The sequence below is a fragment of the Tenrec ecaudatus genome, chromosome 7, assembly GCF_050624435.1.
Source record: "Tenrec ecaudatus isolate mTenEca1 chromosome 7, mTenEca1.hap1, whole genome shotgun sequence".
Taxonomy (NCBI): Eukaryota; Metazoa; Chordata; class Mammalia; order Afrosoricida; family Tenrecidae; genus Tenrec; species Tenrec ecaudatus.
In genome coordinates, this window is record NC_134536.1 from 118,316,956 (window position 1) to 118,342,747 (window position 25,792).

The following is a 25,792-nucleotide window of genomic DNA, read 5'->3' on the forward strand; positions in this document are numbered from 1 at the left end:
GCGCCGGCGCACCGAGCATGCGCGGTGCCTCCCCTGCCCGCCCCCCCTCCCGCGTGCGTGCGTGCGTGCGTGCGTACGTGCGCGGAGCGTCAGCCGCGTACGTGCCGCCTAGTGGAGGGTGAAAGGGCGTGGGCCTACTGTGTGCGCGCTGGATCCCTGAACGTGGGGCTATCCCTTTACTGAACCCCAGCCTCGGGCCACGCATTCAGCACCGTGGGCACAGTTTATGCAAACTTGAACACGCGTCATGCAAAATTTAGTGCTGCAAGACACACACCGGGGAGAGTCGCACTGGTCTTTTAGGACATCGGCTGCACGGTCCTCGGCGACTGTTATTAAAGTTTGACCAGGAATTCAGGCAAACATTGAGACTTCACAATAAAGACTGGTATCTTCTTCAACCTTCTTGAGAGCACAGATACGGTCCTAGGGGTGATGAAAACATACACGTACATGACTTAACCCGACGTGAGACAATTTCACTACAGATCCCATCGTGCAACGGGGGAGGGCGGTGCCTCTCCTAGGCCTGCAACCCCAGTACTGTGGGGGAACAACGTTTGTATGGCACTGTGGTATTTGTAGTCCCGCGATCCTGATTAGGCGCCAGAGCGCAGTACTGCAGCCTCTTAAAGCCCAACTGTACAAATGCCTCCATTTAGTTCAGCTGAAAGTACTCTTAAAATGATCTAACGGCTTTTTTAAAAACTTAAGTTTAAAAAAAGTTTGCATTTTATAAGACAGCCCCATGACCTCCTACCTTTCTTAAAATGCCATTAAATCGGTTGACTAATAGCAACCTTGTGTAAGAAGCAAACTCTTGCCACCAAGTCAATTCTAACTCACAGGGACCCTTAGGGCAGGGTAGAATTGCCCCCTGTGGTCTCCGAGACTGCAACTCTTCAGGAGCCAGAAACAGATCCCAATCCAAAAACAGAACCTCACAATCCTTTCTGTGTTTGAGTCCCCAAACCCCCACTTTTTTTTTTTTTTTTTTTGCCACTGTGGCAATCCTCACTGAGGATCTGCCCCTCTACCAAGCACAATGTCCTTTTCCAGGGACTAGTTTCTCCTGATAACATGTCCCAAATACGTAAAGATACGTCTGTCATCCTTGATTCTAAAGAGAGTTCTTGCTTGCACATCTCCCAAAATAGATTTTTGGGGTTCCTGGTACTTCAGTATTCAAACATTTATTGGATATCTAAATAGTCTTCTAGATGCCAGGAATTAAAAATCAATAGGATTCCCAAACCCTATGTTCAACATAGCCCATTTAAATCTCTCACCCATTATTTTATTTCGGAGAGTTTGGAAGTGCAGCAGATCCCACGGAGCAACTGCTGCAGAAAAAGGTGGAAGGGTAGAATGGTGAGCTACAAAAGGAAGCTATAAATGTTGTACTTCAATATTACAATCCACCTTTTGGATGAGTGTTTTCATCTGCCCCTGAGATTAGCTATCCATACGGAATAGCATTACTTTTAATGGAGTTTTAAAAGGAGACTCACTCCAGAGAATAAATCTCTTAAGGATGATTTCCTCCGAATAACCCATTTAAAGTTGAGTTTTGAAATTTAAATTGGGGAAAAGAATTAGATGTAAGGGTTTTGAAGAAAATTATCAGTGTGATTCTTCAGTGCAAAAGATTGGTTTTGCAAGTGAAGAAATAGTATTAAAGTATTCTCAGAATTAGTTTGTTTATTTATTTAAATATGTTCAATACTAATTCATGTTTAATTAGCACAGATTAGTTTTTATTATTCCAGCTAGTAATTAGTCATAATGGTAATAAAATAATTATTAACACTTGTAAATATAAATTGTGCACTTATTTTATTAAAACACTTAGGCTTCACAGTTACACATTTTCCATTTCAAATCAGTTCCCCTGTATCCACTAGACCTCTTTATCATGTCATATTATCTCATGATATTACAGTTGGGGCTTCAAAAATTCATAGAAAATTCCATTATCTTTTAACTCCATTCCTTCCCAAAACAACAACAAGAACCAAGGTTTTAATTCTCCCGAGGTGTCTGCACTTCTGCCCCAATCCATTTGCTAGCCCAGTGGACCCTTGCTAAAAGTAGAACAAAATGGTTTTAAGGAAAAAAAAAAAGTAGATTTACTCAGAAAACTTAATTTGACTAACTAAAACTATGAATTTTTGTTACCTTAGTCACTTTATAAAATGCTTTCTATGGGAATAGTTAGCATTCCAAACCCAAACTCCACTGCAGTGGAGTCAATTTCAACTTATAAAGACCCTTTAGGTTACAAGTTGAGCTACTAACAGCAAGGTCAGCAGTTCAAAACCACCTGGAGACAAAGACAAGGCTTTCTACACCAGTAAAGAGTTAAAGTCTCAGAAATTCACAGAGGCACTTCTGCTTGGGTCCGTAGGCAGTTCATGTCTGGCCTATGAGTCTGAACAGACTCCATGGTAGTTGAGGTTTAGTTTTGTTTTGTATAGGAGCAGAACTGCCCCCATACAACTTCCAAAACCTTTGCTATGCGTCCAAATGGAGACGCAGATTGCCACATCTTTCTCCCATCAAGTAGCTGGTAGATGCCAATCGGGTTAGTAACCGAGGTCTCGAACTCCTGGGGCCCAGGACTCCTTTAGTTAGCACCAGACCTTAAGCATTGTGTGTGGTTGAATTCTTTTTGTGGGTAACAATTTTCTATGGAATTTTCCATGGAATTCAAAATATAAAATAGTGAGCCAAAAACAGATATGGTAGCAGCTGGGAGATTTAACTCAAAAATGGATCTACAGTGAGTGAAAGGGCTGCTTTGCTATATGCCTATGTTCAGGACCACTGGGTAAAATTTCACCTGGCCCCTCAAAGTTTTGAGGCGGGACATTACATGGGTGGTTTTCAAGTCCTGTTTCCAACAGCACGTATGGGCACAAATAAATGTGCTTATCTCTGGTGGTCATATAACTGATGACACACAGAAAGACATCTGTCTAGCTCTCGTTAACTAGCTAGTCTTCTCATCTAAAGCTGCTGAACAATATCAAAAGCTCCTCAAATTCAAACGAATCTGCATCAGGAAAAGGGTCTTGCGATGGGTTCAATGTCCTCAGAGCATGAATCCATCTAAGTCCTCTGCGCAGACCGGCCGACCATGCCAGGCGATCTTTAGGGGCGGTGGGCCGATCCTTGAAGGGCCCTGGGCGCCAGCTGGGAGCATCTCCGCGCCCCTCGGGCCGCCTGGCCGCGCTGCAGGGACGCGCAGGGCCAGCGAGGGGAGCTGCAGGGTAACTTTTCCCAGCGAGAGCGGCCGGGTGTCCCCGCTAGAAGCCACCTTGTCTTTTGTTTGTTTTCCTGCCGGAGGCTGGAAAGCAACCGAGCTCCTGCTGCACTGCCATGCGCCGCGCGGCCCGAGCGACTCGCCGGACCTCCCGGGCGTCCCTGCACGGAGCCCTCGGCCCCTCCTAGCGGGGATCGCCCCGTTCCCAGGTCCCCGGCGGGCTGCTGCGCCCCGCTCGCCCAGGAGCCGCGCTCCCCGCAGGGGCGGGCCCAGCCTGCGTTCGCGGCCACTGTAAGTGGGGGTCAGGGATTTAGGGGCTTCTCCCGGGCGACCTGTCACTCGGCGTGATGGACTGCAGCTACCGGGGGACGCTAGTCTGGGGGCCCCGCCAGGGACCGGATGGGAGGGAGAGGCTAATGGGCTGTAGTTTCTTTCCGTGGTCGTGTGGATCTCTCCCTCCGGGCTGGAAACTCCCGTGGCTGGGAGCCCGTGAGGTCTGTGGGTGATCGCCGTTTGGCCTTAGGAGAAGGGGCTGATGTGAAGCCCTTTTCGGGGGGCTGTTAGGGAGTTGTTGCTGGAATTCTCTGACTAGGCCCTTGGCTGTCCTGCAAGGGGTCTGAGCAGGAATCCTCCGACGCTCATGGGCAACCGTAACCATTTTCCACTGGATTTCTCTCTGCTCTGATTTCCTCCTTCCCGGTCTGAGTAGATGCTGGGAGAGGGATGAGGCAGGATTTCCGAGAGCGGTCATTTCTTTTGTCATGTTCCTTTTAAAGTTTGGGGACACGTTCACATTCAAGGTTTGATTTTAGGTTTCTATTTCAAGCCACGTTCTACACAAAAGGGTATTTATTCAAGGCCACTTATCTAATTAAATGAAACATCCGCTTCTGTCAAAGCGGGGCTCGCAGAGACAACGTTGAGTTTTGCACGCTGGGTGGATGGAAGCGCTAAGATTGGGCTCTCGGGTTTTTAATGTTACCCCGGAGCTCTCTTTGTAGTCACAGAAGTTTAAAAGCTTACAGCATTCATCACTCACCTTCCCATTGAGTGGGAGGTGCCCCAGTCAGCCTTGAACTGGACCACGGCCGAATAAGCTTTAAACTTAGCCCGTCGACGTGTGTTGACTAGGTAGTCCATGTATATACATTATTAAGAAGTTTGAGCGTCCCCACCATATGCTGCTGGGCTACGACTTAGTTATGCATGCACATCTGAAATAGTTTCCTAACAAAGCGCTGTAATTTGATAGCATGTGGAAGGCCTGCCTGCCTCCTTCAGGACCAGAGCTGGTGGGAAATGTCCCCCCCTGGGCCCTGTGGGGGCCCTGCCACTTTTTGTTTCCCTCTTTCCACGCTGCTTGCTCCCTTTCCCGAAGTCAGAACCTGGGCTTTGGCAGGGGTGGCAGCCACGTTTCTGGGGAGGCTGGCCTTGTGTCAGTTGGCCGAGGGCTGTGTTGGAGAGCGGATGGAGTGGGTCTGCAGTCAGGCTCCTGGAATCCTTGCCAATGCAACTCAGCATTGGTTGCAAAGAAATGGCGGTTTTTTGTTCTTTTGATTTAGTTAATTTATTTACTTTCTTACCACAAAGACCCTCACCTAAAGACTGCGCAGAAGGACCTACCGGCGTAAAACTAATGGGACACTTGGGGTTTTATTTATTGACTATCCGGCATCAGGAAGGCTTTCCTTTTTAATAGATGGAAAACAATTAAATTACCAAAGCCCCTTTCATGCTTTGCATGCATGTTTTGTTCTCATTACTTTTTGAGGGTCCCAGGGAGAGTGGACACCATAGCGCTCCTGGAACGTAGGAATTTAACTCCAACTTTCTTCCTTCCTGAGCTCAGTGAGTCATGGAGATCTTTGGAGTGTGCTGTGTGTAACTCTCTGCCCCTGTTCTAATCCCGAGCCTTGCCTTGCCTCTCTGCAGTACTAGTGCAGCCTCTGAGGGGGCCTCCCAAGGCTGATGCCTGGTAAGTCCTCCTTACAGATTTGCTGAATGAATGAATGAATGAATGAATGAATGAGACAGCCCCTCACTCTGGCCTGGTCAACTTCCTGTTGCCCGCATTATGTATTTATTAATGATCAGATCATCTTGTCTGTCTGGCCTTGCCTTTTGACCTTCAATGCCTCATCTTACTGTCATCTTAGTGTCTCAATAATTGGCCTGGTTTTTCCAGGCCTTCAGTAACCAGGCCTTGCGCTTCCTGAGTTGAGCCAATTTTCAGTTGGGCCTTTAGAACCTTGTGCTTTATGCAGGGCCCTCTCCCTTCTCTGCTGCCCAGGGGCCAGGCTCGTCGTGCCCCCTGGGGGTCACTGTGCAGATAGCTCTTTCTAGAGACACTCTCTTCTTTGCTCCACTCTCCTATCCAAATTCTACCCATGCTCCCAGGAGGACTCTGAAAGCCACCTCTTTCACAATATCTTCTCTAAGTCCTCAGATACTTGTTAGTTAGTCCTTCATTACTGGGTGGCTGTATTGCTCTCTCTGGGGTTTAGTTCTTTTTAATCCTCTTTAGGACAAGAGTCATACTTACTGGTATGGTAGTGTGCTGTCAAAGGCTTTGAAGTCAGCAGAATGGGGGTCAGGGCCTGAATCCGCGTAGTTGTTTGGCTCTGTGGGATTCTCAGTTCTGTGATGGGAAGCATAAGGGAGACACTTCTCTTCGCTGGTTGTAGGGTGAGGCAGCTCTACAGCGTCTCCACAGCCCCTGGCATATGTAGATCGCGTTTATCTCTCCAGAGTGACTGAACTTGGAATGTGTATACTACTCAATGGGGCGAATGTTTGTCTACTGACTTGCAGATCACAGCCATGACTGCACTTGAGCGACGGTGCAGAGGCCTGCGGCAACCGTTGCCATGAACCCACCCTTCCTGAGTCCTGTCCCGTGCTTCCTTAACATGGCTTGACTTTGAGCTGTGCCCGCTCCAGCTCAGCTTCGGAGATTTGCTGCTGTTCTTCCATCTGAATCTTGCCAGGAACACTACTTCCCTTTTCATTTCCCCCTCTCACCACTGCTCTTGTGTCAAATGCCTCCATTTCCCTCTGCAGAAACGTGAGTGCTTGGACTTAGCCCTTCGACTGAAGTCTGCCCTTCTGAAATGCATTTTCCTGCTTGCGGGGCGTGTGCAAGTGTGGGTTCTTGGCAGGGCTTCCGTTGTAGGGGCTTCTTGGCAGGCCTCTCGGGTGATGTCTTTTCGGTAGACGTTGATCGGTAAGTTGGTGAATGATGTTCGACGGGACTCCTCACTCTTCCCCCAGAGATCTTCATCAACCAGGGAACTCTGAGGAGGGCCTGTGATGGCAGTTTCAGGACGCTCTCTGTGAACTTGGGTGTTTGTGGGTGACCGGGGAAATGCGCAAACAGAGGTGTGCCTGATAACCCGCATGCATATCATTCGGGGGTTGAAGTACAGCTAGGCTCTAGGTTACCGGTGTGCTTAACTTTGACCCACGGCTTTAGCTTCCTTGTTAAAAAACACGTCTTGGTTGCTTTATAAAAGAATCCATTTGGTAAAAGCAAACTATTATTGCCTGGAGCAAAGTGCATTGAGAGGCTGAGGAAATGTTGCGGCAGAGAGAAAAGAAGTAGATAACAATGACCAGGATGTCTTCACTCGCAGCCCAAAGAGAAAGACCTGCCGCACAGGTTCATCTTGAGGTGGTACCTGCAGTTGCTGGGCCAGTCACTGCATATCTCTCCGCACCTGGTGAACTTCAGTGTACTGGTGACAGATCTTAGGGAACTGGACAGTGCAAGTGGGACGTTTCCGGTGAGGGTTTCCCTCCAAGAACATGGAACTATCCTGGCATAGGAAGCCAACTGCTGACTCTGGGTGCTTGGAGAGTGGGAATCTTCACGGGCTGCAATCAAATCCTTTGTGAGCTGACTTGTGATGTTCCAGTTGGAAGTTCATCTGTGAAGATTTGGCTTCTTTGAGTGTGTGTGGGTTCAGAATGAGCAAGATACGCACATACCATTGACCCAAAGGGACCAAACCAAACCAAACTCACTGCCATCAAATCTACTCCAGCTCACAGTGACCCACAGGTCGAACTACCCCTGTGAGTTTCCAAGACTGTATCTGTTCATGGGAGCAGGAAGCTAAATGTGTAACCGCCAGGGCTCTTTACCAAAAGGGAAGTGGGAATCATTTTCATATACAATTAAAACGGGTATTATACCAAGCTAAACACACTATTGTTAAGTCAGTTCTGACCCACAGTGACTTTATAGCCCCTGTGTGCTTCTGAGACTGTAAATCATCACAGGATGATTTAGACAGCCTCGTCTTTCTTCTGCAGAGTGGTGGGTGGTTTCAAACCACTAACTTTTGGGTCAACAGCCCAACACATAACTCACTACACCACCAGGGCTCCTGCTATATTAACACATTAAACAACATGCACACTGAAGTTGACTTGCGTTCTTTTTCTATTAGTTGGGTCTGAGCATCTTCGCTGTAAAGCAAGGGTCCTTCACAGGCAAAAATTCTTTATTTTTTGTTTTTGCTACGCATGTGAAGTTTCCTGAACTTAATGCAATGCTTACGTTGAATTTAGGCCCTACTGAGATTAACTTTTAAGTCTGCACTAATTATTGCTAGGTAAATTGCTATCCTACAGTAGATTTTTCTTGCTTTCTTTTTTATTTTTTGCCAGCTAACTCCCCGTTTTTACATTGGAAGGGCCACAGTAGTGCCTCCCATTTTGTGTGCGTCCTTCCCCACAGTGCTGGGGTTTCCTACCAGCCCTTGAAGTGGTTGGCACAAGAGCCCAGAGCTCATGAGTGGCCCTTTTGCGGAAGGCTCAGGGTGAGTGGTGAGTCCGTTTTCACGTTCTCGTGGTGGAGCATGACCTATGAGAACATGCTGATAGCATGTGACTGCCCTCATGGCTCTGTTCTATCGAACAAGATCGCGTCCCGTGGTGTAATCACCAAGTCCATTTTTGATGGCCTCAGGACCACCCTGCATGTGGACTTACACTTCCCGGAGGAGAACAGTTCATAGCTTTGTCCTCTTGGGCATCGCTTTTGTTTTAAAAGTGAATTTGTAAGAGATTGCCTTAGCTCTGACAAGACAGAATGAGAGAAAAAGCATGAGACAGAAGCACATACCCGCGTGCCGTTTGATTGTTAAAAATGTATTCTGAAAGTGGTGTAAAAAGTGTTCTTAGAGCAGTAGCCTGGGTTTCAGTTTGACACCTTTTCCACCCCCTGATTTTGCAAAAGAAGTGAGTCTGAGGGGCTGGGATGGCAGTGGATGTGTGATTGGTGACTCAGGAAAAATCACCTAGTTAAAATCACTCATGACAAATGTGTGAGTTGCTCATTCATTCAGCCAGTCTTTGGTGTGAGCACCCATTGTGACTGGTGTCTGGAGGCCAGGGGTCCTTCTAGGTGCTGGGAACACCACTAGCGCATACCATAACTCCCGTCCATGACGAGCTGACGTTCTACCAGGCTCTGCAGGAGAAAAGGGCATGTGACCTTAAACCTCAGGTCATGTGGACTATGCTGACGTGTCCCTGCTTCCTGGCAGGACTTCTGATTTCAGGGATGGGCACATGATCATCCAGGTTCTGCCCTCTGCCTGCGTTTTTAAACAGCCAGGGATTGGCAAACCGCTATGCCCATTTCTTTTGGTATTGTCTATAGCTACTTCTGTGCATACCAACAGAGGTGACTAGTTGCAAAAGACATGGTGTGGCCCACAAGGCCCACATAATGTACCCTCTAGGCCTTTAGAGAACAAGTTTGTCAACCCTGTTCTACTTTCCTTTCCTTTTATGCGTTTACTGGCCAAACTCAAACCAAATTCACTGCCATCAAATCAATTCTGACTCACAGACCCTAAGATAGAGTAGAACTGCCCTGGTGAGTTTCCAACACTGTAGTTCCATGGGAGTAGAAAGCTTCAGCATTCTCCTGGGGAGCAGCTGGTGGTTTCGAACTGCGGATCTTGCACTTAGCAGTCCAAAATCTAACCCACTACACCATCAGGGCTTTTAATAACTGGGTTGGACTCTGTCAATGTGAGGTGTTATAAGTGTCATTTGGCGCCATGGGGTGGGACCATGCAAATGAAGTGGATGGTCAGCTTTGCCATCCTACTGGATTGAAAATGAGTCATCCTGGAGGCAGAAAAGGGGGAGTTTCCCTGCCATCAATAAACAGGAGCCGGGAATGGCGTACATCCTTTGCACCCGAGATCCTTATGGTGAACCTTATCAATTCAGGAGACAGAGAGCTGTGACCCCAGAGATGATGGAAAATGGCGGCAGAGAAGTGACTACAGCAGAGGTATGGGAACCTAGAACATGAGCCAGAACAGTGGGATTCCTGGCCCATGAATCGTGAAAGCTGAGTTCCTTTGGATAGAAGGATTGCTGGCAGAGTGGGGGTATTTCCATGCCCTTAATTGAAGGGTGCTTAGCTAGGTGTGCTAATCATAGAACTAGTGCTGAGCACTTTTGGGCAGAGCTGTCTTGAGTGAAGAGCTGTATCCTAAGTAGTTTCTGAACCTTACTTGTAATCCATTGCTTTCCCCCATTGAACTCATAGTTGTGTGTATAGTATGTTTGAATTATCAAACTCAGAGAGAAGTAGAGCAGCGGTTCTCAACCTACGGGTTGAGACCCCTTTGGAGGTCGATCGACCCTTTCACAGGGGTCACCCAATTCATAACAGTAGCAAAATTACAGTTATAAAATAACAACCAAAATAATGTTATGGTGGGGGACACCACAACATGAGGAACTGTATGCAAGGGCCGGGGCATTAGGAAGGTTGAGAACCGCTGAAGTAGTGTTGTGATAGGGTGGTTGTCTGAGTTAGTCGAAAGCTCCTGGAGCAAGTAAAGCTGAGTGCTTTGGAGGTGGAGGCTCGCTTGTGGAATTGGGTTCCTCTGGGCACTTCATCGAGGGAGCTGAGTTTGCGGACCCACGGCGCTGGAGTGGAGTGCTTTCCAATTGAGATTTACAACTTTCCCTTTGGGCATTTATTAACTCCCTATTGGTGACCTATCCTGACTGAATAACTGTATCCCAGACATTTGTAACCCATTCACTTCTTTAATTTCCCATCATTGTGAGTTTTCTTGTGAGTCCTGTGTGGCCATCACAGGGAATTATAGACCCCCACAGAAAAATAGAGAGTGCGCCGGGAGGCAGAGTGGCCAGGGAGTTTGATTTTGTGGTATCTTTACCTACTTTTAAAGAAAGACATCGAATTTTTAATGACACATTATTTTAAAGTGAATGCTTAAAAATAAAAAAAAACAATGGAGGAGGGCAGCACTTCCCCTAGTTTCACCAGGGAAATATGTCCTTCCATTTCCCACACGTCCTTGCCCTTACAGTGTCAATATGACTGGTTAACCACACTGGCTAAGAGTATTAAAAGTTCGCAAACATTTCTCTATCTTAAAAATGGAGGGACTATGGCATTTAATCCACTGACTCTCGGGGTTTCAAAAACAAAGGGCCAACCCCGACACGTGTCCCTGCCTTGTTTGCCAGGCTGTGAATGAGCAGGGCACCTGACAGGCGAGCTGCTGGCCGTGAGCAGATGTTCTTTGCCTCCACCGAGGATTAAGTCTGAGGGGAGGGAATTGGGGCCGATTACAAAGGAAGTTTTCCCCAAAGCCACCCCGCCAGGAAAATGATCACCTTTATTTCAAAGGTTTTCTGGAAATTTTTGAGAGCAATAAAGAGAGGGAGAGGGAGAGGGGGAGAGAGAGCAAAGGGGTGATGCAGCCTTGGCCAGTGGCCTTGAGGGGCCTTTCTCAGTGACTCCGTGCCCCTGGGAGCCGGCACTGCCCAGGAAGGCCCGGTAGCCTGCCTGCTCAAGCTGTTCTGTCGTAGTTACCCCTCTTCCACGTCAGAACGGGCCTGCGTGTCCAGAAATGTGGCTTTATGCTGATGAGGGTGTGCTTATGTGTAAATGCATGAATTTCCACTTATGCCAGCCCCAAGGTTGGTGGGTCAAATTTACTCGGTAACTCCATGAGAATCACTGTGTCTGGAAAAATTAAATCTAGAAAAACCCTGACAAAAAAGGGAGGGGGACTTCAAAACGGGCTTATGACTTCAAACTCTTTAATTACCGATTTTGTACATGAAGAAATGAGTAGACACGCTGAGAGATGGGGGTACCTATCCAAGGTGGCCCTGAAGCTAAGTAGCGAAAACCCAAATCCAGATTTCACCCATGGACCTTGGGTTCTCAGAGCTGCTGTCATGGGAACACCACCCGCGGGGGGCTTTCAAACAAACGGATTTTTCTCGCTCACCATTAGGGAGCTGCGAATGTGTGCCCAGTGGAAGGTTCCTCTGTCAGCCTTAGTCAATCAGGCGTCTTTGACCTTCCTCGGAGAGCTCCTGGTATCACCCATCTTGTGTGTCTAATCTCCCCCTTTGACGCCTCAAACATGATCAGTTGAAGGCACACCCTACCCAGAGAAGGCCTCATTAATAAACCACATAAACACCCATTCCCAAATTTGGCTACGTCCACTGAGAGAAGGGGCAGGAGCTACACTTTGGGGGGTGGGAGGCGGGGCACACCATTCAATCCATAATAATCAGTTGTAATCTCTGATGATCTGCTCTGTACACATCGACTGTGCCGCGTCAAAGGCAGAGAGGAGCAAGCGTGGTGAGGGGGTCCTAGCTGAGCCTGAGGGGCGGGGGGTGGGGTGGGGGGCTTGCATGTCACCCAGGCTGAACTGGTTGGCAGTGTGCAGGGTGGCACCTGGAGAGGGCCAATCGCTTGATCTGCCTGTGCGGTTGGGACATGAGGCTCTGGAGAAGTGGTACTTTGGGAGGAGAGCCAGAGTTGGGGTGGAGGGGGTGGAGTTGCGGGGCAGGGGAGGGCAGAGGTTTTAACTTTGAGCCTTGAGGACACGCTCTTCTGGGCCTGCATTCAAGCCTCTGGGAGGAAAGGCAGATTTGTTTCTTAGCGAGATACTCCCATGCTTCCCTACGCAGTCACAGATCCACCGAGTGCCGCACGAGAAACCATGTCACAGCACCAGCTACAATGCCCCTATTTTATAGTGAGCAAGCCCGAGGACCGAAAGATGCTTCTGAGCCACAGCGGGTCGGTGCTGAGTTGAAATTGGCATGCAAACCTGCTCTGTCTACGTTCACCTTGGCACCAGAATCGGCAGAGTCAGCAGTGCGGCCAACTAAGCACTGGCTTCCACATCTGGACCTTGCGACACGAAGTATTTCTAAATCCTTGTGCTCTCGGCTCCTTGCGAGACCTTGCGAGCTTCTGATCTTTTGGACCCTCTTCCGGAAGCTCCGTATAGCCTGCCTGGAGCCAGCCTCCATTCCACCACGTACTTGCCTTGTGACCTTAGATAAGTTACCTGTATCTCAGTTTTCTTATCTGCCAAATGACAAGGATGATAATAATTGCAAAGCGGGCAAGATACATTTTGTTCCCAACAGTTTTATTGGCATATAATTCACGTATCACACAATTCAGTAGTTCAGTCACATCAAGAAGAGTTGTACAATCATCACCGCAATCAGTGTTAGACCATTCTCTCCATTCTCTTATTTATTTTATTTTTTAAACAATTTATTAGGGGCTCATACAACTCTTATCACAGTCCATACATATACATACATCAATTGTATAAAGCACATCTGTACAGTCTTTGCCCTAATCATTTTTTTCTCCTCTTTTCTTTTTTTACATTTTATTAGGGACTCATACAACTCTTACCACAATCCATACATATACATACATCAATTGTATAAAGCACATCCATACATTCCCTGCCCCAATCATTCTCAAAGCATTTGCTCTCCACTTAAGCCCCTTGCATCAGGTCCTCTTTTTTCCCCTCCCTCCCCACTCCCCCCTCCCTCATGTGCCCTTGGTAATTTATACATCGTTATTTTGTCATATCTTGCCCTACCCGGGGTCTCCCTTCCCCCCTTCTCTGCTGTCCCTCTCCCAGGGAGGAGGTCACATGTGGATCCTTGTAATCAGTTCCCCCTTTCCAACCCACTCACCTCTTCATTCTTTTCATCATTAGTATTAGCTCTCTCTCCCCCAACCTCCCTTGCCTTACCCCCAAGGAACTATGAATCCAGTTACTGTCTCTGTCGACTTACCTATAATGGAGTTCATATACAGAAAAACATTTAAAAACTAACATACAACTAAAAAGAATAACAAAGTAAAGCAAGATCCTTGTTCAAAAAGAAAGCAGGAAATAGTAAAAACTAGAACAAGTTTAAATGGGTCAAAAGGAGATCAAATGATAGAATGGTAACTTTTACCCTAATTGCATCTGAAACAATCCACTTTCCAATACATTTTTCATGTTAGCAAGGTCATTCGCATCCCTGGTCCATGGGCTGAGGGGATACCCCAAGGGCTTAATCCACATGTATTTCCCCTTCACTTTTTAAAATTTAAATTTAAACAGCCTTAAAATGGGTCTAAAGGGAGATCAAATGATAAGAGATTGCATTTTGCCTTCATCGACTTTACAACACTCTCTGAGGTAATAGGGTTCATCTATGATAGGCGGGGATTCACCAGAGGCTTAATCCACGTGTGGGCAGACCTTGCAGTGGATTTGGGACTTCCACGGTCATATCGTCCACTGTCATAACCTTCTGCAAACCAGCTGTTCCTGTCTAAGCTCTGATGCCACTCCCTCCTTTAGATTTGAATTATTTACAATCTTTGGATCACAGAGGCTGGTATGCTTCTTCCATATGGACTAACTGATGCGTCACTTAGATGGCTGTTTGCTTGAAAACAAACCTTTAAGACCCCAGACAGTATTCGTTCTGGTAACCAGGTTTCTAGTTTCCTCACCACACTTTGCTACAGCACCTATGTCTTCAATGATCTCTTTATCTTGCAGTGGTTCTCATCTTCCTAATGCCGCGACCCTTTAATACAGTTCCTCATGTTGTGGTAACCTCCCCAAACCATAAAATTATTTTCGTTTCTACTTCATAACTGTAATTTTGCTCCTGTTATGAATCAGGCGACCCCTGTGAAAGGGTCATTCGACCCCCAAAGGGGTCGTGACCCACAGGTTGAGAACCGCTAGAGCATGAGGCAGGGCCATGTCAGAAGAACTAATTGTTCTAAGATTAAGGCAAGAAATAAGTACAAGCCCAAGATCCATTCATGCATCTATGGTTTATACGCATCTGGTTCACCTTAGAGACATCATTGTCCTTTGTGTATTGAGTGGGTAAGATTCTCGCATCTCGATTTTTCATCTGTAAATTAGGATAATAGAGCCTACCTTGTACAGCTGTGAGGATCCAGTTAATTAACAGATGCAAAGCACTCATCAGCAGCGTAGGGTCGCCGTGAGTCGGAACGGACGGCAAGTGTCTGGCTCTGGTTTGTTGACGGCAGTGCTGTGCGCCTGAAAACCTGGGGTTGCCAGGTGGATGCCAACTCATGATGATGAGCCTCATGTATCCAAGTGGAACTGTGCTCCTGAGAATTTTCAGCGGGTGGTTTTTTGGAACTCGATCACCAGGCCTTTCTTTGGAGGCACCTCTGGCTGGACTTGAACCTTCAACTTTTTTGTTAACCGCCATGTATGGTAAGAATTGCAGCTCCGTCTAGTGTGCATGTAGTGAGCACTGGTGTTATTAGTAGTACATTTTTGGAATTTTGGACACATTAGTAAGCTAAATATACATCAGTTTTCGTCTTCTGGGGTTTCAATGGAATGACTCTCAGGTAAAATGTGAGAGAAGCAGACACAATGGGGTGGAGAGGAAGGAAACGCTATATTGATCTTTTTTTTTTTTTAATATATACTGAGTCCAGACTGAGTGGGTTATGATGAAAGGCAGAATGTACTGCCCGCTGTCCTAAATGACATTCGATAAGAACTTGGTAAATCAAAGACTTAGAAGTACCTGACTTTTACAAAAAGAATCCAAGTTTACACCGGGACGTAGCGATTTGTGTCTGCTTCTTTCTTTGAAGGAAGAAACTACACCTGCAGATGTAGCTGTCTCCTGTTAAGGTTCAAAGAGGAAAGTGCAAAATTTTTATTAAAGAAATCATGTGTGCTGAAATTAAATTTGAATAGAGAGTTCTATGAGTTCCTTAATTGCCTGTGACTTTAGCTCTGTTGTCACGTGTGCTAAGTGTTATCATCAGTGACCTGCTGACTGGGCCCCACACTGGGACTCGCTGGTCAAGCAAGACCCTCTTATGATTGCCACCTGCCATGCCCTGGAGAGAATTGCACACGGTCCTGGCAGCACGAGATTAAAAAAGAGACTCTGCTGGAGAAGCTTCCAAATCAAGGGATAGGAAGAGAACAGAAGGGACCTTTAGCATGTGCATGGAGACCTGTGTCGGGGCTGTGGCGCTCGGAAGGACAGGCGTGTGGGCGTGAGAGCATTCTTGTCTGTAGCGGAGCAATCGGGTCGGGCTCTGGGGGAGCTCTGGTGATTCACTTATCACACCCAGCTGCTAACCAAAAGGTCAGGGCTGCTAAGTCCCCAGCTGCTCCTTGGGAAAGGGATGTGTGTATGGGCTTCCACAGAGACTACATGTATGGGCTTCCACAGAGACTACAGCCTTGGAAACCTGGCTAAGTACTCTGTTCTACCCTGTGCGGAGTTCTACAGGGTCTCACAGTGACGTGCAGTCAGGCCTGTGTCCGTGGCTTTTCGCCGGTTATCCATCCTCACTGTCTGAGAAAGCTATCAGCCCAGCAGGCGGGACTCCTCCTGTGCCACGTAGTCCTCAGAATGACCCCCTTGCCCTTCAACACTCTTAAGAAGCCTTGTGCAGCTGATTCGCCAAATTCAATGCATTGTTTGCTCTCTTGGCTGCTGCTTCCATGCGCATTGATTTTGGATCCACGTAAGATGAAATCATTGATAACTTGAGTCATTTTATATTCATGGGAAAATTTGGCAGTGAACCCGGAAGACCGAAGGAAAATGGGTACCTTTGTATTGTGGAGTTGGCAACAAATATTTAAAGTACACAGGCGGCCAAAAGGAGGAACAAATCTGTCTTGGGAGCCGTCCAGCCAGGATGCTCCTTGGAAGCAAGGGCGTGTTATTGGGGTGTTCCTCCAGAAGAAAATCATCCTCCTTGGTAGAGGGTGGAAGAAAGAAAGAAAGAAAGAAAGAAAGAAAGAAAGAAAGAAAGAAAGAAAGAAAGAAAGAAAGAAAGAAAGAAAGAAAGAGAAAGAAAGAAGAAAGGAAGGGAGGGAGGGAGGGAGGAAGCCGTCAATGAGATAGTGCGACACGGTGGCTGTTAACAGTGGGCATAAATAGAAACAATTGTGAGGATGGCACAGGACGGAACTGTATTTTGTTCTGTTTTATGTAATGTCCCCCTGGGTGACTCGAATGTTCCACCTGGGTAAGAACATTCCCCACAAGGCTTTCACCTTTTTTGAGCCTCGCAGGCTCTTATGCTTACTACTCTTTTGTACACAGTTTCTTCCACCTAGAACTCCTTCCCTCCCTTCTTTGTATTCAACAGCCTCATTAATTCAATGCGTGAAGACGGCCATTTCTTTGAAGCTCTCTCAGCTCTCTCCCCTCAGGAGGGGTTCCTCTCGTTATCATGTGTTCTTGGCCTTTTCTACAATATTTATCGTGCATAAAAATTGTGAGTTACTTAAAGAAAGGACCCTTACCTTGTCTATAATGTATTCCCAAAGATTTGCCCACTACCTGGCATTTGGGAAATGCTCAGTAAAAGATGAATAAAATTATAGACTTGTAATCATGATAGCCACAATTAAAGAGACACTAGTCTAATCCATCCTACAATCATTGCGTCATCTCTTGAAAGAATGTACTACAAAGCAACTACCAAACATGACGAAATTGAAAACTTGCCAAAGTATTTTGATTTTATTCTTTGATTATCTGACAAACTATAAGAAGAAGGAATTGTTGAATGAGTGGCCCAATTTATCATGATTTCAATAAAGTTCTTAATTCTTTTCCCAATAGCTTTTTTGATGATCATTTAGAAAGGTATTATCCTAACAACCTCATTTAAGTGGGTGAGGAAGTAGTAGGAAATATGTTTTCAAAAAAAGGTTTCTTTGGTTAATAACTGATAGCTATGAGTCAGTGGTGTAATGTCATTGTAAAAAGGGGCGGAGGGGGGGGGAGAGAGAGAGAGAGAGAGAGAGAGAGAGAGACAGAGAGAGAGAGAGAGAGAGAGAGAGAGAGACAGAGAGAACTGTTGTTGTAAAGTACCATCGAGACAGTTATAGCCCAGAGCAACTCTGTGTACAACACTGCAAAGTGCACTGCCTGGGCCTGCGCCATCTTCACAATCGCAGTCACTGCGTTGGTCCATCTCATTGAGGGCCTTCGTCTTTTTCGCCAAGCATGATGTCCTTCTCCAGGGACTGGTCTCTCCTGACAGCGTGCCCAAAGTACGTGAGACCAAGTCTCACCCTCTTGCCATTCTCACCCTTCTAAGGAGCACTCTCCCCTTACTTCTCACTTGTCTGTCCTTCCAGCAGTCCGTGACACTTTCCATGGTCTCCTCCAGCTCCACACTTCAAATGCATCGATTCTTCTGGTCTTCCTTATTCAATATCCAACTAAAAAAATCATTTTACTGGGGGCCCGGACAGCCCTTATCACAATCCATCCCATAATATCCCAACTTTCACATGCAGATGAAGCCACGGAAAACACTATGGCTTGGGTCAGGGGCCCTTTAGTCCTCAAAGTGACATCCTAGCTTTTCAGTTCTCTAAAGAGACCTGCTGGAAACGGATTGTTACATGACTTGCTTGGATCGTTACTGAGTTGGGTCACCACAAATCATCCAGGAATTAGAGAAATGTGAAATAATTTTGAGATGCATGCCAAGGATAATTAAAGGAATGGAAATTTTAAAATAGGTCCTCCGAGGAAAGGTTGTCTATAATTAAGGCGATAGAAGTCTGGGACACACACTTTGATTACTGGTTGCATGTACTACATCTATCCTTTTATGAAATGGTTCATCTCCACAAAACCCCCAAAACTAAGCACACAGAAATCAGGATAGGTACATTTTGTTTGGGACATGAAGAAAAACTATTTTAACTATTGGATGACAAAATGCAAAAGTGGTCATTTAAAGACAACGTCCTTGGTTTAAAATCAGCAAAGAAAAACCTTATTTGACTTCCTCCACAGTCAAAGCCTACTTTTTTTTTAATGATGCAGTATAGTAGTAGTTTTATACTGCCCTATTGCACTACTGTGAGTCGGAACCAACTCGATGGCAGTCAGTTTGGTTTTTCTCTAGTAGCTAGATAAAGTTTGCCCGAGACAGGTTCAAGTGCATTTTGTTGGTTCCAGCTCAGAGGGCCCCTACTTAAAACAGAATGGAACACCACCCGGTCCTGTGAATTGTTATTTTTGAGCCCACTGTTGCTGTCATGGTCCGTTTATGTCATTGGAGGTCTTCCTCTTTTTCACAAGCACGATGACTTTTTTTTCCAGCAACCAGTTCCTCTTGATTGTGTGTTCAAAGTATGTGAGATAGTTCTCACTTCTAAGGAACATTCTGGCTGCAGTTTCTCCATAGCAGATGTGTTTGTTCTTTTGGAAGTTTGTGACACTTTCAGTATTCTTTGTTAACACCAGAATTCGAGTGCAGCCTTCCCTATTCATTGTTCAATCTTCACATGCATAAGGTGGGCACCTAAAACCACCATGTGTGTTAGGCCAGGTGGACTAGAGAAACAAATCCAGGGACACTTATTTTGTATCAGAGAGAGCTTTATATCAGGAGGTAACTGTATATCAAGAAAACACCCCAGCCCCGTCCAACCAAGACCGTAAGTCTGATAATAGTCCATCAGTCCTTCTTCAGACTCACACAGTCACATGCAGTGATTCAGAATGCAGGAATAAGTCATGTGTGTCCAAAGTTGCGTGGATCCCGTGTAGGTGGAAGAATGGCAGAGCTCCCAGCAGCTCTCAGGGTGGCCTGCAAGCAGGAAGAAAAAGGCAGAGAAACTGAAAGAGAGGGCCTCCAGAGAGCTAGACATTTTGGTCACACCTCCAAGGGATGTCATCAGGCTACCATCTGATTGCCAGGCTAAACTCCACCCACATCTTCTTACAGGTGCCATGTTGGCACTAAAAGCTATCATACGATGGCTGAGTTCAGTGCAACTTTGTCCTCAAAATGATATCCTTGCTCCTCAACACTTTAAAGAAGCCTTGTGCAGCAGATTTGCCAAATTCAAATATGCCCTTTGATTTCTTCATTGCTGCTTTTATGAGCATTGGTTGTGGATCCAAGCAAAATGAAACCATTAACAACTGATTTTCCATTTACCATGATGCTATCTACTGGTCCAGTTGTGAGGGCTTGGGTTTTCCTTACATTGATTTATAACCCATACTGAAGGCTAAAGTCTGATCTTCATCAGCAAAGTGCTTCAAGCCCTCCTTGCTTTCAGCAAGCACGGTTGTTTCCGTTGTGTTATCTGCATACCATACATTGTTAATAAAGCTGTCTTCCAGTTCTCTTGCCACCTTCTTCTGCAACAGTACGGCTTCTTGGGTTATTTGTCAGCATACAGAGTGAATGAGTATGGTGGGAGGAGACGCCCCTGACACGCACCTTTCCTGATTTGAAACCATGCAGTCTTACCTTGTTATGCACTATTGACTACTTCTTTGTCTGTGTACAAGCTATGGACATGAGCACCATGACATGTTCTGGCATTTCCATTCGTCTTAATGTTGTCCACAGATTGTCATGATCCATCTAGTTGAATGCCTGAACTTTGTCAATAAAACACAAGTTAACAGACATGTAATGTCAGCAATGTTCCACGTCCTCTTCTGGGTCCAGTCTGAATTGCTGACAGCTCCCTGCCAATGTACTGCTGCAACCTTAGCTGAATGATCTTCAGCAAAACTTTACTTGCATGTGACATTAATGATATTGTTGGATAATTTCTACACTCTGTTGGGTCATCTTTCTTTGGGATGGGCACAAATGTGGATCTCTTCCAGTTGGAAGAAATTTGAGGACAAAAATATTCTAAATAGTGGATTACAAAATGCACAAATGATCTTGTCTTCCAAATTTCTTGGCATAGAAGAGTGTTTCCATGCTTCATCGGCTTGTTGAAAGGTTTCAGTTGGTGAGGTAGTTAGTTTATTGTGCCAACCTGGCTGATAAACACATGTGGTGTTAATTGAAGGGTGGAGGGATAAATGGCTTGGTGAGCCTCGCCTTTCTAGTTCTCAGGTCTCTTGCTTTGTGATGGTTGGACCAGGGTGCAGCTGCCTTAGCCAGTTCCCTGCTTCAGCTGTCAAGGCTCACTTCCTGCAAGACATCCCTGAGGAGAAGTCACATGGACCTACCCCGATGCAGCCCTGAGTGCTCGAGCAGCCGTGTGGAGACCCCTGCCAGTGCTGAGGTGCTTACACATTCACTGATTTGGCTTTCCTCCTACAGTCGGCATCATAGTGTGTGTTTTGTGAGATGTAGGAGGACTTTGTGGATTGGTGTCAGATATATGGGTTAATGTTGGACTTGTGGGCTTGGGCAGGACTGGGTTGGGATGTTTTCTTGATGTGCACATAAACTTTATATAAAACTCTCTCTATACACGAGGAGTTTCTGTGGATTTGTTTCTCTAATGTACCCAGACTAACACATTATGGTACCTTGAGAGTGGGGTACTGGAGAAACAAATCATGAGGTGGAGAGTAGATGTTTGTTTGACCTCTCCCTCATGGAAGTTTTTCTTCTGAGCCCATGGAATCCTTCAAGATTGCAATTCAGTACTTGAGGCTTGAAATATTTTTTCTCTCTAGGCTTTTCAACTTGAAATATGTGGAGCGCATTCTTGCCTTTTGGTTTTCTAACTCCAGGTTTTTGCACATTTCACTATAATACTTAACTTTGTTTTCTTGGGATGGCCTTTGAAACTTTCTGCTCAGTTCTTTTGCCTTATCATTGCTTCCATTCGTGTTAACAACGACCAAGAGCAAGTTTCAACATCTCTTCTGACAATCCCTTCTATGTTTTACTTCTGGTTAATTTTCTGAATGCCCTTTCGCCTTCTTCATGTAAGATGGTCTTGATGTCCTCCCACAGCTCTTCAGGTCTGCTGCCATTCGTGTTCAATGAGGCTAATCGGTTCTTAAAATGTTTTATGAATTCAGGTGGAAGAGCTCAGAGTCATATTTTGGTTCTCATGGACTTGTTCTAATTTTCTTCAACTTGAATCTGAACTTTCAGATGAGCCATTGATGATCTGTTGCATAGTCAGTCCTGGCCTAACTTTGGCTGATATTGAGCTCCTCCACAATCTCCCCCACAGACACAGTCAGTTTCGTTGCTGCGTATTCCATCTGGAGAGGTTATTTTGTACAGTTGCTGTTTATGTTGTTGAAAAAGAATTTGTAATGAAGAAGTTGCTATGAGATCTCTAGCTTCTCGGACTACAGCTTTTACAATCCAGTTGTCAGTAATTATCAGTGCATCTTGATCACATTTTTATCAACTTTAGATGGAAAAGTTGGCATAATTCTTCAAGTTCGACCTCACTATCTTTTATTTGGTGCACAAATTTGAAAAATATCTGTATCATCCTGTAGGCATGTGTATGCTATCCTATCACAGACAGTATTATACTTCAAGATAGATCTTGAAATATTTCTTTTGACAATGAAAGCAGCATCATTTTTCTTGAATTTATCATTCTCAGCATAGTAAACCAATATGATTGTCTAATTCACAATGGCCAATGCCTATCCATTTCAGCACACTAATGTCCAGGACCTCAATTTTATGCATTCCACTTCATTTAAAAAAATCATTTTATTGGGGGCTCATACAACTCTTATCACAATTCATACATACATCAGTTGTATAAAGCACATTTGTACATTCGTTACCCTCATCATTTTCAAAACATTTGCTCTCCACGTAAGCCCCTGGCACCAGCTCCTTATGTTCCCCCCTCCCTTCCTGCTCCCCCTCCCTCATGAACCCTTGATAATTTATAAATTATTGTTTTGTCATATCTTACACTGTCTGACATCTCCCTTCACCCACTTTTCTGTTGTCCATCCCCCAGGGAGGAGGTTATAATCGGTTCCCCCTCTCTACCCTATCCTCCCTCCACCCTTCCGGTATCACCACGCTCACCACTGGTCCTGAAGGGATCATCTGTCCTGGATTCCCTGTGTTTCCAGTTCCTATCTGTACTAGCATATGTTCTCTGGTCTAGCCGGATTTGTAAGGTAGACTTGGGATCATGATAGGGAGAGGGGGTGGGAGAGGAAGCATTTAGGCTAGAGGAGGGTTGTATGTTTCACTGTTGCTACACTGCACTGACTGGCTTGTCCCCTCCCCGTGACCCTTTTGTAAGGGGATGTCCAGTTGCCTACAGATGGGCTTTGGGTCCCCAATCTGCACTCCCCCTCATTCACTATGATATGATTTTTTTGTTCTTTGATGCCTGATACCTCCTCCCTTCGACATCTCATGATCGCACAGGATAGTGTGCTTCTTCCATGTGGGCTTTGTTGCTTCTCAGCTAGATGGCCGCTTGTTTACCTTCAAGTCTTTAAAACACCAGATGCTATATCTTTTGATAGTTGAGAACCATCCGCTTTCTTCACCACATTTGCTTATGCACCTGCTTTGTCTTCAGCAACTGTGTCAGGAAGGAGAGCATCATGGGCATACCACTTCATTTTTGATAACTTCAACTTTCCTAAATTCTTACTTTGTGCATTCCATGTTCCTATTATTAATACATGTTTGCACCCGTTTCTTCTCAGTTTGTGTCTTGGCTCTATAGAAAATAAAGATCCCAAAAGATCGACTCCATCCATGCCTTAAGGTCAAGTCTCTTTTGAGGGGGCAGCTCTTTCTCGGTTGTATTTTGAGTTCATTCCAGCCTGAGAGGCCAATTCTCTGGCACTATGTCTGACAATGTTCTGCTGCTATTCATGGTTTTCAGTGGTTAATATTCAGAAGTGAACAGCCTATTCCTTCTTGGTCGCCTGTTCTTATTCTAGAAGCTCTGCTGAAGATTGATATTTGAAGTATTGGTGACATTCTTCCAGCACCACAATGACCACAGCCACTACAGTACAACAGACTGACAAACAAGCAGCAGTGGAAGTGCTTTTTACAAAATGAAATTGAACAATGGTTTGAGATTCACATGTTTTTGAAAATGAAAGTATGAGTTGTGCAGGAATCATATATGCCATATCAAAAATAGGTGGAGATGAATGTGGAGAAAAAACGGAGACGAAAACAAACCCAGAGCCCAAACTTGCTTGCCCCTTGGTCACGTGTTCCCTTACTGTCGGGGCTGCATGGAAACCCAATGGCTAGATAAACCCTCACTGAAAACACTGCATGTATAGGAGCCCTGGTGGTGCAGTATTAGTATGTACTGGGCTGTGATCCATATCGTCAGCAGTTCAAGACTACTAGCAGCTCCTTGGGAGAAAGACTGGACTTTCTACTCCTATAAACACTACAGTCTCAGAAACCCGCAGCGGCATTGCTATGAATCAGCATGGACTCGATGGCAGTGAGTTTTTGAGCGATAGACAGATATTTATATAGGATATAATAAAGAATACAATAAATATATAATATAGATATGAAAAGAGATTAAAGCCTTAGAAGCCATATGAGTTAGTTCTATCCTGTCCTACAGGGGTGCTGTGCTTTGAACGGACTAGATGATACCCAATAACAGCAGCATTTGTCTAAAGGCATTACAATCACTTAGGATTAGTAAGCTAATCCTAGGGCAGACTGAAGGATTTTATAAATGAAAAGTAAATTACTTAAGAAAAGCAACAACAAAAATAAAACTGAATGGCATTCAAAAAAGCACCCACTATGTACAGGCCCTGAAGTACTAAGGCGATTACTTCGCATGTGGACATCTAGTAGTCAGAATGATGCAGTTGATGCCTAGTCACTGATAATTTATGGAATGTATAAGCTCTTTATTAGGGGAACCTAAATTTAAGCATTTCTTGGCTTTTCCTGTTTACACTGTTAATTGTCACTAAATTGCATAGAACAAATTGTATTTAGCTTGGCTCCTCTGAGCTCGGAGGCAATCTGTATGCAGACAGCATCGTTACCATGCAGGATTTGCCAGAGAGGTTAGTCAGCAGAAAGGCAATGAATAAAAGCTGATTTATTTCTGCATGAGTGACAAATTCACAGTATCTCTCATTTTGGAAAAATTTAGAAAAAGCCATTATTGGGACCACAGGGTGACAAATTTTCCCGTGTAGGAAAACTTAAGTTTTGTGGGCCACATATACTTTGTCACTACTGCTCCATCAAAACTAGCCACTTTACTCATTTAAAAATAAGTACCACAATGGTGTTCCAATAAAACTTTATTTAAAAACAGGAACGATATACCACTCGGTGAGTGGGCTGGTTTACCTTCTAGATTCTAGTTGGCTCACTCCAATTTAAACTCCAAAAAATGCACACAACCCACAACTCCAGTGTGCACTAGCATTTAGCTGCATCTCCTTTTCCTCCGCAGGCAGAAGACTGAGCTTGGAAAATATGTATTTGGGAGACAGACACGTTGTACTGAATCCCTTGTGCTGGTGCTGCCATCGGAAAGTCTGGTTACACTCCGGGGAGGCCTGCTACCGCTGCAGGACTGAACCGCCGCAGCCCTGAGATGAGTGACCGGCCGGGACGGGCGCACCATGAATAGATACACAACCATTAAACAGCTTGGCGATGGGACCTACGGTTCCGTCTTTCTGGGGAGAAGCATAGAGTCTGGGGAACTGATTGCGATCAAAAAGTGAGTCTTAGCCTTCATCCTCCAGCCTTGCTGCGGAGCGACACCTTGTCAGCAGAGTCGTGACCCTCCCCTCTGGGAAATTGATCTCCATCTCTGGAAAATTTCTAAAGTGGAGTTGGGCAGTGGGGAAGAAACGAGATGGTTGATTCCATGGCGGTGGTGTCTTAAAAACCGTTCTCACTTTGCAGATGGTCTTGTGTATTTTTTCCAGGGCATGTCTCATGCTGTGAGGTGACAACGGGCCAATAGAATGAGCCTCACTTCACAGGAGGAGAAACTGAGACTCAGAGAAATTAAGTGACTTAATGTGGTGGTCTGGTGGCCATTGGTTTGTTCTCCCCGCCTCACCTGCCATTTACAATCTGGGCCCAGGCCCATTGTATTCCTTGTACGATGGGGCTTCCAAACATTCCCAGGAGAATGGGATGAAAAGATAGCGGAAAACTCCCATGAATGCTTGGAAGTACCTTTGTACTTTAGTCACTTGAAACAATATGTAGACTGGGAAACTGGGCACGGCTTGATTGTGAAGCTGTTTCCCTGCTTCAAGGTCTTTCATGAGCTGTGGTTATGGTGTAGGCCGGGGCTGGGGTCACACATATGTTACATTTTTTTTTCAATATAAAGTTTATCCTGTTATTGGAATAAGCATGCTATCTCATTCTTTCTTTTCTTGTAG

General features: G+C 45.5%; 2 protein-coding genes across 3 annotated transcripts in view; both read left to right on the forward strand.

Moving 5' to 3' along the window:
• The first annotated feature begins 3,199 nt into the window (after positions 1-3,199).
• Positions 3,200-25,113, forward strand: LOC142453557 (uncharacterized). The gene is made up of 2 exons (XM_075554986.1): positions 3,200-3,556; positions 24,841-25,113. The coding sequence occupies exon 2, from the start codon at positions 24,864-24,866 to the stop codon at positions 24,981-24,983; it is 120 nt and encodes a 39-aa protein (XP_075411101.1). The 5' UTR covers positions 3,200-3,556; positions 24,841-24,863; the 3' UTR covers positions 24,984-25,113.
• Positions 24,975-25,792, forward strand: part of CILK1 (ciliogenesis associated kinase 1) — a 39,965-nt gene continuing 39,147 nt past the window's right edge. For both annotated transcript variants that reach the window (XM_075554980.1, XM_075554981.1), the window contains exon 1: positions 24,975-25,113. In XM_075554980.1, the coding sequence (XP_075411095.1) occupies positions 25,013-25,113 (101 nt within the window). In that variant the 5' untranslated portion in view covers positions 24,975-25,012. The remainder of the gene's footprint in view (positions 25,114-25,792) is intronic.